Below are 12,933 nucleotides of genomic sequence, written 5' to 3' on the forward strand. Positions count from 1 at the left end.
CCTAAATCCCCCCCCCCCCTTCTTTGTTGGGCAAGTTATGCCTGCTTGAAGCAGGCGTAACTTGTGCGCACCGCCCCAGCATCCCCTGGCACAGGCCGCAGTGCCGGGGGACTCGGGACCGCCCTCCCGGCCCGCCCCCGAACTGTCTCCACGCCCCGGACACGCCCCCTCCCGCCCCTTTTACGAAGCCCCGGGACTTACGCGCGTCCCTGGGCTTTGCGTGTGCTGTCGGCTTATGCAAAAATCCGGGAGGATTTACGTGCGCAGGGGTTTTTAAATCTACCCCATAGTGATTATTAGACAAGTCACTCCATTTCCCACTGTGATAGGTACTCATTTTGTCTATATAGAGTTTGTTGTAAAGTGCCCTGGTTTGGAGTGCTATATAAATGTGGAAATTGTAATCTAGTTATATAGTCTGCTTTGTACTAAACTTTCAAATACACCAAGTCATCTCTCTCTGCAGATATATTTAGATTTAATATTCTGCTTTTCACACTTCAAAGTGTCTCACAAAGCAGATTACATTCAGGTACTATAGGTATTTCCCTGTCCCCACAGGGTTTACAATCTAATTTTAATACCTGAGGCAATGGAGGGTAAAGTGACTTGCCCAAGGTCACAAGGAGCGACAGCAGAATTTGAACGCTGCTTTCCCTGGGTCATAGCCCGGTATTCTAACCACTAGGCTACTCCTCCACTCCATGTATCAGGTTACACTCTCTATATAGTAGTATAGCCTGATACACTTTTAGGTCACACTGCTTAGAGAGCAATACCTGCATTATATGTAAATCTGGGGCATTGGGGTTGTCCTTGTGGTTTAGAGATATCACGGTCATATAGACAATTCCTTGTGGTTTAGAGATATCACTGTCATATAGACAATCTGTGTTTACTGTCTAATAAACTGGTAAGGGTGTGGGTGGGAGGAAAAAGGAAGGACAATTAGTACTGCAGTGGAAAACCCAGATGGCATTAGAGTGGACCTAAAAACTTCAGATTCAGAGGAAACCTCTTTCCAACTATCATGCAGTAATGGGTCCTAATGTGCCTGGGTAATACCCTGATGAAGATGAGTGGGGAGAAAAACAGGAAGAAAAACTAAGAGACTCATGAAAAAAAAGTTAATTTGTGAAAATGTATTCATTGTGAATGTGTATGCAATAATAGGACTTAAAAGATTAAAGTTGATTCATTTATGATAATGTAACTTTTAATTTTATTGAATTAAAATGTTTTGTTATTTATGTTTTATTACTGTTGTATTTCCCAGAAAGAGCATCTAGACATAGCTGATCATGCAACTTTCAAATTGAAATAAATAAATATGGAAAAGAGATATTGATAAGTACATGTATTATTCATATTCAAATTATGCATCTATATTATGAGAGATGCAAGATTGCTTCAAAGTGAATTCTGCTCTTTATTTTTATTATTCAACTATTCACAACTGGTTATAAATGTACTGTAACTGCAATTATATTATTGTTGTTTGCTTTGCATAACTTACTGAACTTACATGTCTTTTTGATCACTTCCTATGTGGTTACTTTTCTATGTCTTCTGTTGCATAAACCAGAAATATTATTTATTCTGTATGTTAAGGTAATTTTTCTTTCTTATGAATCTAAATCATTGTCCTTAAAAGTTGTAGATTTTTTTAGCAATTTGTTTTATTTTGACTTTTATGAACCCACCTAGTGATGATTGTGGAATTATGGAAGAGAAGGGCGACCAAAATGATAAGGGGCATGGAATGGCTGCCCTATGAGGAAAGGCTAAAGAAGTTAGGGTTGTTCAGTTTGGAGAAGAGATGACTGAGGGGGGTTATGATAGAGGTCTACAAAATCATGAAAGGACTTGAACAAGTTAATGTAAATTGGTTATTTACTCTCTCAGATAATAGAAGGACCAGGGGGCACTCCATGAGGTTAGGAAGTAGCTCATTTAAAACAATTCGAAGTAAATTCTTTTTCACTCAGTGCATAGTTAAGCTTTGGAATTAATTGCCAGAGGATATGGTTACAGCAGTTAGTGGAACTGGGTTTAAAAAAAGATTTGGATAAGTTCCTAGAGGATAAATCCATAAACTGCTATGACAGTAATTAATAAGCAATAGTAACTTGTGATCTATCTAATGTTTGGGTACTTGCCAGGTACTTGTGACTTGGATTGGCCACTGTTGGAAACAGGATACTGGCCAAGGTTTATCTTATGTTTATATGTTTATGAATTATGGATCACAAAATATTTTGAGGAACATTTTATGACTGCTTTTTGAGTGAACTTCCTAGTGCACAGCATAAGTAGTCTGGACTGTAGGCAGTTTCTACCTCTCATCAGAATGTGTATTAGAAAAGTAGAAATATAATCTGGGTTACCTCTTCTTTTTTTTTTTTTTTTTTTTTCAATTTTAAGGGCTTTATTATTTTGCCTGCCAAAAACATAATAGTTGACATGGATGTCATTTTTTTGATATTCAGAAGTAAAAATGTAAATGTGCATCATTATAAAGCTGTCATCCTTTAAATTAATGCATTTAGGGCCTGAATTATAAAATTGTTTTCTCCCTACAGATACAGATTAGACATAAAGTCTTAGTAAATCAGTCCTTTTATCTTTTTCTCAGAAACTCCATTTCAGTTCATATCATGATCTGTTGATAAACGGCACTTCACAGTGATGTAATGCCCTTTCTTTATTGGTGTCAAATAGATTAAAAAAAAAAGCTTCCATACAGCAAGCACCTTAAATGTTATGCTGGAGGAATTTTCTGTGGGTTTGTGGAAAGAAATGATATAGCAACTTCTCCCAACATTGTTCTCCTTTGATAGGTAATCCTGAACTAAACAACACAGTCCAAATCATCATTAATGTGCTGGATGTCAATGAATTTCCTCCAGAAGTCTCAGTGCCATATGAAACACATGTATGTGAGAACGCCAAAGCAGGACAGGTATATCATTAAACACTTGTATTTTATTTGCTATTCTTTGCTGGAATGTTGCAGTGAGATAATGAAGCAGTTGTTCTATATGTAATACATTTAGGTAAAGCAATAGGGCAACCAATATGTACAGTGCTCATTGTCAAAGTCAGAAGTCAAGGGTCATTAAGATTTCTCAATTGTATTTGGTTTCAGCAGTAAAAGAAGTATGCACATTATGTTTGAAAGTTTTAGTGCTTACCTTCTACTATAGAGAATACAATACAGAACACTACTGTATTTATCCTCATCCAAACCCCATGCAATAATCACATTGAGGTGAACATTAGGGATGTACATTAATTTAATAATAAAAAAAAGGTAATCCCAACCAAAAACAGTCACCTTCATTTTGTTTTTGTTAAATCCAAAATAAATTAAAAAAATGGCCTCTTTCAGAAAATAATGCATTCTGTTTTCCAAAATGAATACAAACAAAATTACATTAAAAAAAAACACTACCCCCCCCCCCCCCCCCCCATCAAATTCTAACCAGATAATGGGCCAAAAGAAACTAACCAATACAAAAATTTTGGTTGTGCACATTCCCAGTGAATGTAAGCATAAACAGTTAAAGAAGAGGTTTCAGCCTAAGATCCATGGAAAAAGAATCTGTCATCTATTTTCTTTAGGAAATCAGCAAAAACCAATGATCCATGGACCAACTGATTTGTTGGACGATCACCATGGACTTGCTATGTATTTTGCCAATTACTGCCCCATGTCTTAAAAAATAAAAGGATTTTCCAATTAATTTGCTGACCCTGCAGATTGTCCATAGTTTACAGTCCTCTTTTATAGAAGTTTCTGCATCTTCAGGAAACATACTTGAGAAATCAAGGTAATATTGCTGCTTCAATAAATTTATGGCAAGCACAAAGATGTGTGTAGTTCCAGAAGCTGATAGCTGGAGTGATTTATAGCTGTAGGAGGGGAAAACCTAGGAAAATCTAAGGCTCCTCGTGTACTTCTAAATTAAATGATTGTAGATAACACTTCTTGTACTCTTTTCTGTATGTTATATCTTATTTCTCAGTGAAAGTTATTAACACATTTGCTTGCTTCTGTTTCTGTTTCAAGTAATCCTTTTTCTTTTGTTTGCATGGTTTTGATTATCTTTCAAACTTAGCAATTACACAGCATGATTTGTCGCAATTTGGTTTAATAAAACATCACAGTTTTCTATATGATAATTTATTATATGTAGACTTCACAGTGTCCTAGCAACCTTCCAAATAAAATGTAGTGCAAGACACTAATATTCACACTGATGTCATATCAATAACATATGCTCTTCTAGGTTTTTTTGTTTTTTTCACTTTTTATCATCATTTATATGGTTAGCAAACCAAAAATAAACCCTTGGGTAATCAACAAGCCATATATGATGAAAAGGTGCTTTCAAACAATGTCCAGTCCTAATGATACAAATACAAATGAAATCCAGAGCCGAGAATAACCATTTTATATTTTCTCCCTGATATATGTTCCAATTTATGACTTCCCTGGGGCTCCGTAGCAAAGGTTAATTCTTTTGCTTCTGTCTCCATTGGCTAGCGCTGCCTATGACAGGGCTTCTTAAACCTTTCCTGGAGGACCCCACAGCCAGTCGGGTGTTCAGGATATCCACAATGAATATGCATGAGATAAATTTGCATATCTAGGGTATATGCAAATTCAGCTCCTGCATATTAATGGGCACATTTTAAACCCTCCCCTGCACGTAAAAAACGGGGGTTACGTGCATAAGAGCCAGGCCCCTGTGAAGGGGTGGTCCCGGGGGCAGGGAGGGGCAGGCCGGGACAGCGCCATTCCTTGCTGACCTGAAGCCTTGCGCGCCAGCCAGCTGCCGGCGCGCGCAAGTTACTTCAGGTCAGGTCCTGGAGTAACTTGCAAAATAAAAGGTAAAAAAACAAGAAAAGGGTTTTAGAGGGTGAGGAGGAGAGGGGAAGGGGAAGGGAGGTTAGGGTAGGGGATAGGAAAGTTCCCTCCTAATCCGCTCCTAAATTGGAGTGGACTGGGAGGGAACTGCGGGAACCCTGATCTCGTCGTCGCACAAATTTGCTTTATTTGACCTCCACGTTGTGCGCGCTGCCCTGGATTTTATAACATGTGTGCGCCAGTGCACAGATGTTATAAAATTACGCATCCATGTGCGCGCATGCGTATTTTTTTAAAATCTACCCCTAATTGTAGATATCCAGGAAACCTGACTGGCTATGGGGTCCCCCAGGACAGTTGTGGGAATCCCTGGCCTATGATTTCACAACCACAAGCCCTTTTCAGGCACAGACATGCAAAAAGGAAACATTTGTTCGTTGCTGCCAAACAATGCCCAAAGAAATCCTCAGCATGAAAGATAGGGCTTTCTGAAAATCTTTGTTTATACAAGGACACAAATTAAACTGTAGCTTTTTTTGTCTTCTACTCGATATTTTTGTAATAATAGATAAATCCAGTGGACAAATAGAGTCTAATTGTATGTTATTGTTTGATATTTGCTTATTTGTCATGGGGATTGAATCTCTACAAACTGTGCTGTAATAAGGGTTGATTTTTATTTTGTCCTGCTTTTTAACAAATGCCACATAAGGGGTGTTTTATGCTACAGGATAGAAAAGCATATATTGTCAGTATGATGTGTTCATGATTTCAGTCTGTATACATATATACCATGGTTGATTGTTCTTTGGAATATGATTTCATGCCAAATATGAATCTTCTTTTGTCATAATCCCTTTTTCTAGAATACTTTGCTAAGGAATCTTTCCCTGACTTTTAGTTAAGCTAAAGAGTTTATCTATATTAGGGATGTGAATGGGGCTTCGGACGATTGAAAATATCGTCAGAAATCCGGGACTCCCCCAAAACGATAGGAAAACCCCACGATATTGATCGTGGGAGTTCCCTTATTGTTTTGGGGGAGGGCGGGAAAAACGGCACACAAAAATAACCCCTAAACCCACCTTGACCCTTTAAAACTAACCCCTTAGCTTCCCCCACCCTCTCGACACCCCCAAAAACTTTTTACAAGTACCTGGTGATCCAGTGGGGGTCCTGGGAGCGATCTCCTGCTCCGGGCCGTCCTCCCGCTCCCGGGCCGTCGGCTGCCACTAATCAAAATGGCACCGATAGCCTTTGCCCTTACCATGTGACAGGGTATCTGTGCCATTGGCCGGACCCTGTCACATGATAGGAGCACTGGATGGCCGGCACCATCTTGTGCTCCTACCATGTGCAGGGGCTGACCAATGGCACCAGTAGCCCCTGTGACATAGTAAGGGCAAAGGCTATCGGCGCCATTTTGATTACTGGCAGCCGATGGCCCGAGTGCAGGAGATCGCTCCTGGACCCTCGCTGGACCACCAGGGGCTTTTGGCAAGTCTTGAGGGACCCTCCTGTCCTCCACAAGACTTGCCAAAAGTCCAGCAGGGGTCCAGGAACGACCTCCTGCCCTCGGACCGTTGGCTGCCAGTATTCAAAATGGCGCCGATAGCCTTTGCCCTTACTATGTCACAGGGGCTACCGGTGCCATTGGTCAGCCCCTGTCACATGTTAGGAGCACAAGATGGCGTCGGCCATCCAGTGCTCCTACCATGTGACAGGGTCCAGCCAATGGCACGGATACCCTGTCACATGGTAAGGGCAAAGGGCCATCGGCGCCATTTTTATTAGTGGCAGACGACGGCCAGGGAGCGGGAGGACGGCCCGGAGCGGGAGATCGCTCCCGGGACCCCCACTGGACCACCAGGTACCTGTAAAAAGTTTTTTTTGGGGGGTCGGGAGGGTGGGGGAAGCTAAGGGGTTAGTTTTAAAGAGTCGGGTGGGTTTTTTGTTTATCGGCTCGGGCGCAGCTGATAAACAAAACCGCGATCAGGCCCGATGCAAAAAAACCCACATGTGAATCGGAACCGGAATCTGAACCGATTCCTGTTCCGATTCACATCTCTAATCTATATATATGTTACTGTATTGATTTTTTAGCAGTGTGTTTGCATTTCATCATAATCTGTCTGGACAATTATTTTAAGTTTAATGATTTGAAAATATGAGGTTGAATTTAAAACGAGCACTATGCGCTCATACATGTACGTATCAGTGCGAGAGCAAGGATGCGCTGGAATGTTTAGTCGTACGCGCACTTACATGCATATGTTTTAAAATGCATCAACTGCACGTAAGTATGCTCCTCATTTTAAGAGGTTACTCGGGCACAGCTAGCATGCATGTGTCTTCCATCGGACCATGTCAGCATTTATGTGCATTATGTCAGCAAATTTTAAAACATGCTTGCGGGATGCACATTCCCAGTTTTACAAATAGTCCACCAGTTTGACCAGATAATAGTAAGGTCTTTCAGACCCTTCTGGCTCTTCATCCTGCCCAGTTGACCTGGCCCCTTAAAACGTAAGATCTCCAGACTTGCTCCTCATCAGGACCAGCAGTAAAGCTATGTGGAAATCTAGCGAACGCGCACTGCAGGTTTCATTTTTAAAATTTGAAGTTACACTCGTAAGTCTTGGCCCCAACCCAGAGCGCTCATGCCCCATCTCTTTCCTGCCCTTTTGTTCCTCACGAGCGCATGAGGTACCTGGTGCATATTTTGCAGCTTTTTAAAATCTGCGCTGCTCTTGCATAGCCCACATACATGCAAATGTGGCATGTTTGTGCGAGTAACATTTTTAAAATCAACCTGGAGATGAATGAATCAATGAATGAATAAATAGATACTTCGGGAAAGTGTATCAATGCACATAGTTTTCTTTTTTTCTTTTTTTTTTTACCCTTCATCTTTCTTGCACGCCTTTTATGTGCTTCCAGTTCATTCAGAACTGGCTTCCCACTGGGTGAGATGATAGTACCATAAGCTTTCATTTACAGTTTCCATAGATTCTCTCTTCCCTTCCATGCTTTAAAATCTCCACCAAACCCATCAAATTAGTCATTATGCCAACTCTACTTAGGCCAGGAATCCCTGCTTACAGATTCCTAGGGAGCCCAGTATAAATGTATCCAGATCTTAATCAGTAAATATTCCCATTCCTTGCCAAATCAGGGAAGAATAAAGGGCTACACAGTTAAATCTCGGTGCCATGGAGGCACTGGAGGGAAGGAGCTACCAGAATTTAGGGGGTCATTTTCCAAAGGTATCGCATGAGCCACACGATTTTCCTGCGGCCACACGAACCTGAAAGCGGGAACAGTCGGGCACCCGATGCACATCTCTAGTAATTTCATACATTCGCTAATCAAGATACCATCCCAGTTACCCTTTAGTCGACAAATTATAATCATTAACTGCCCTCTGGCCACCCTTATCTAATAATTGCAGTTCCACAAAAAATGTTTTTGAGAAATATACACCTAGGGGGTAATTTTCAAAAGGAGTTACATGCGTAAATGTAGCTACTATTGTAGCAATTTTCAAAAGCCATTTACTCAAGTAAAGTGCACTTATGTGAGTAAATCCTATAGACAAGTCAATGGCATATATTGTAGCAATTTTCAAAAACCCACTTACTCAAGTAAAGTGAATTTACCCCAGTAAACCTGGTTTTTACTCGAGTAAATGCTTTTTAAAATCAGGCCCCATATGTGTCTCTTTGAATTAAATCACTAACTTTTTTAATGTATCATCATTCACAAACTGTAATGTCAATCAACCACTACTCTCTATTTGCTTGCTTCAATCTAATTGTTGAAAAAGCCATCTATATAAACTTGAATTTCATATATCTTAACTTCACCCATGGTTACTTAACTTATTGTTACCCAACATGGCCAACTTTTGGAAAATGTCCTTCGTCAGGGGAACAATTGTGATGTTAACATCTATATGTTCTGTTGCATGCCCTGTCCACGCCCGGCCCATGCACGGGTCTGCTCACCTTGCTAGCTTCTCTGCAGGTCACGGGTCGGCTTCACCAGCAGCAGCCGTGAGCTCCTCTAGGCCTCGGCGTCCCGCGGCGGCAGTCGCCGGGCCTTCCACTGCGCACCAGGCCTCACGCCGGAGTTCGGCATCTCCAGTGGCATTGGCCATGCCCCTATGCGTGTGTGTGGACTGCCCGGCCTCTTGTAGGGCCAGGGGCATGTCCTAACTCTGCGGCGCGCCTTGATTGATGGAGCAATATAAGGAAGTCCCTGCCTGCACTTCCTTGCCTTGGCAATCGGGTCGGCACTGTAAGTGTACTGGTTTGCCTCAGCGTTCACAGTCTTGTTCTAGCGTCCTTCTCTTCCAGCATCCTTCTGCTCCTGCGTCTGTCTGTCCAACCTTCCAGGTAGTACCCTCGGACTGTCTCTCTGGTACTGACCTCGGCCTGTTCCTTGACCTTCCTGTCTGCTGCCTGAATCTTGACCTCTGCCTGCCTTGTGACCTCGTCTGACATCTGGAATCTGACCTCTGTCTCGTTGACTACTCCTCGGACTGATCCTCAGAGTCTGCCCTCGGCTGCCATTGACCACGTCTTCTGATTCTGGCTCTGTCCCTTGCCTTATCATTCCCTATGCTGTTGGGCCTTCCTTGTCTCTCCAGGCCAACAGCATGAAGTCCGACCACGCTCCCTTGCTGATTGTGAGCATGCCTCTCTACTACCTCTCCGGGAGACCCTGCGAGGCCCACCTAAGTCCAAGCAGCCCGGGTCCCTACAGGCTCCACCCAGGGGGACCTCTGGCTTCCAGTGGCGAAGCTCATCCTAGCCTCTGTCTCCTCCTGTGCTCCGCCCCCTGGGGGCAGGTGCTTCCTGGTCCCTACCAGGGAGCCTTTCTCCACTGCTCCAGGACAAGGGTCCACCTCCAAGTGCAACATGTTCTACATCAATGAGTGGCATTCATTTAAAAGGATTTGAATTGGGCCATCTTATCTGTGGTATAATCCCTGAAATGTACATTATAAATAAAAGTGAAAGCATTTGCTTTGATACTTCCAGTTAATGATGTCCATACTGGAGGAACCAATCAATAATAGCAGCAATCAAAACTGTTGAGATGTACAATCAGAAATACTCCTAAAATATTACTGGATTCCAGAAACTACAGAAATGAAGGTGTTGCCTTCTGGGAAGCAAGAAATTGGACCTATGAATTTTGATGCCTATTTCTCTCCATGTACTGAGCTAACAAAAATATTATATTACTGTATTTGCTGATTTGAGGAAGATTCTAATACATTGCAGAACTTTAAAAGACCTGGAGACATACAAGGAGTGGAGTGTTTTGCTTTAGTACAAAATAATGACATTTGAGTTACAAGACACTGAACTATCTCATAGTGAGCCGAGAAAGAATAAGATAGTAAAGAGAGATTAATCCTGCCTTTTGGATTCACTAGCTGTATTTATTTGGATGACATTCAGCTCATGGTCCCTCTGGGCAAATACCCCTGAGGCTTTGACCAAATCATTGGATGTCTGCCTGGCCAAATTGGATTTTGGATTATCAAAAGTAAACTGGCCTTGAATTTCAGGCATTGATGACAATTACACCTGCCTCTGAGGTAAAATATTTGGGTGTGAGACTTGATTCACCTTTAAATCTTGAATCTCAAATAACTATAGTGGCCTGGAATGCCTATTTGAAACTTAAATTAGTGAGGCAGTTGCACACTTTCCTTGAATTAAATGTTTTAAAAACAGTAATGTATACATTTGTCATCTCATAAATTGATTAGTACAAAGCTCTGGTCAGCCTGTTAAATTTTGTTATAGACTTTCAACTGTTCATAACATAGCAGCTAGAGATGTGCTTCATTTAAACATATCGGTTCAGGCTCCGGATCGGGCGCTCCGTGGAAAATTTCGGTTTCCCACGGTTCATTTTTTTTTTCCGCAATTTTTGATGAAGTGCGTTAGTGCCCACTAATGGGCGTAGTACACTGAACGAGATAGTGCGCACTAGCTAGATATTAATGTGCATTAAGGCCCGTTAGTGCACAGTAACAGGTTAGTGCACCCTAATAGAACTTACAGCGCACTAAGTATGTAGTAGTGCGCTGTAACTAATGTTAGTGCGCACCAAAAAATACTACTTAAAAATTAAAAAGTATCAATTCAGAGGAGTTTGTTAGCTAGAAAAACAGTGTGCACTAATTGGTATTACTGCACACTAAGAGATAAGGGCCCATGACTCCATAAGAGAGCCGGGCACAATGGGAGCGGAGGAGGAAGGGAGGGAGCAAGAGAAGGGGGAAATGAGGGATGACGTGATAGCATCGGGGGGAACAAGAGGAGGGAAAAGGGGTGGGGACACCAGCGTCGGGATTAAGAGGGTAAGCTGTGCGGTAGCATGTCCCTTTTCGCCCGGCGTCGGCAGGAGGGTGGCGTCAACTCGCAAGAAACAAGACGATATCGAACGCCTCATGTCAGAGTTGCGTGAATAGGCAAAAACACATCATACAGAGTGGATCAGGAGGCGCATGGCAAGACATCCAATGCCCAAAAAGGGTTCCTGGAGAGACCTATCCCAACCCGCCGTTCATCTGTCAGCATCGCACTCTCCTGTCACAGACCTGGTCAGCACTAGGTGCAGGAGTATGGGTAAGGCGGTTATTTCAGGTAGCGACTCTGAATAGGTTCCTCCTCGGAAAGTAGTGGGGAGGAGGAAGCCTTAGCCAGGTCGTGCGCAACTCTTTAAAATCATATAGAAAAAAAGCAAGAAGGAAGGGTTCCGCAGCAGCGGTGTGGGAATCCCTTCCTGGCTCTCTACCAGAGCAGCGCTCGCTATTGAGGCCAGGCAGTGCTACAGCCACTGCCCCAGTTATAGCATTTCAGAGTTGGACACCGCCAGCTCTGGCGGTTTCCGTGACTCTTAATTCTGCCCCTTCCCTTCCTAAAAAGGAGGTCCTTTGTGGGGTTAGTTGATTGGCATACAGTGTTCCAGAGGCTATTAAGACAAAAATATGGAAGTGGGAGTTCAATGATATCTTCTCCCTCCTAATAAAAGACCTGGAGGCAGACAACCCGCACTGTCATGACAGGGAAGGGGTTCATGGAACAAAAGAAAGGCAGCCCACATTTCCAAAAACATACATAAATGGGTGAAAGCTTTTCACATTTTTAAGAGTATTATAATTGAGTGGGAACTGGAGCAGTCCCCCTTTTTAATAAGGTATTTGGACATTATCATGAAGGCTCAGAGGCAGGATGGTCAAATATCATTGATATTATCTAATTCATGAAAAACAAATGCACATTCCTAATAGCAGCAAGAATTGTGTTGGGAAGTATGAGATGGACTAGTACTGTCCTCTCTGTTCCATAAATTACACTCATTACCTGTTTCAGCTATATCTCATTCTTGCTTTTTGTGTTCTGCAGGGACATTGTCCACAACACCTTAGAGATAGGCTGAATGTGGAGAACTTAGGTCCAGCAAGGCTTGTCTCTGGAGCATTCTTGTATTACATGTACTTTATCAGTTGCATCTGAGATGAAGGACATTTTCAGCAGTGATTCCATAACTGTGGAATAGTTCTCTTTTTTCCTAGAGATGAGGCAAGATTCAAATTTGTTAACTTTTAAAAAACAGCTGAACATTTTGGATGTTTCCAGTTAATCACTAATAACTTCAGATTCAGTGGATGAGAAAGGATTAACCAGATATGTGCCATGCCACTGATGGCTGTCTCATTGAATATCTCATGGTATTGGAGTATATATGTTTGCTTCTGACATTTGATTTAATTTTGTACTGAATTGTATTTTGATGTTTTGTGCATCTCTTTGAATGATATTTGACCTGAAAAGTGATATAAAAATGTTTTGTAAATGAATAAATACATACAGATGGAAAGAACACACAAAATATTCAGTATCTGGCTAAAATGTAGCCAGATTACATAGGGATGTTGCAGTGGTGTTAAGGGGCAGAGTGGATTTAGCTGGATAAATTATCTGGCTTACTCTAGCTGTGCCAAAGAATAGGCCTAAAGATAGCCAGATAAACGT

The 12,933-nt window shown here is 42.0% G+C and overlaps 1 protein-coding gene across 4 annotated transcripts in view; it reads left to right on the plus strand.

Annotated features, from left to right (window-relative positions):
* The window catches only part of CDH12 (cadherin 12), a 2,479,035-nt gene that overhangs the window by 2,399,016 nt on the left and 67,086 nt on the right, over positions 1–12,933 (plus strand). For all 4 annotated transcript variants that reach the window (XM_029590315.1, XM_029590316.1, XM_029590317.1 and 1 more), the window contains one exon: positions 2,841–2,962. In XM_029590315.1, the coding sequence (XP_029446175.1) occupies positions 2,841–2,962 (122 nt within the window). The remainder of the gene's footprint in view (positions 1–2,840; positions 2,963–12,933) is intronic.

The sequence above is a fragment of the Rhinatrema bivittatum genome, chromosome 2 (assembly GCF_901001135.1).
Source record: "Rhinatrema bivittatum chromosome 2, aRhiBiv1.1, whole genome shotgun sequence".
Classification (NCBI taxonomy): domain Eukaryota; kingdom Metazoa; phylum Chordata; class Amphibia; order Gymnophiona; family Rhinatrematidae; genus Rhinatrema; species Rhinatrema bivittatum.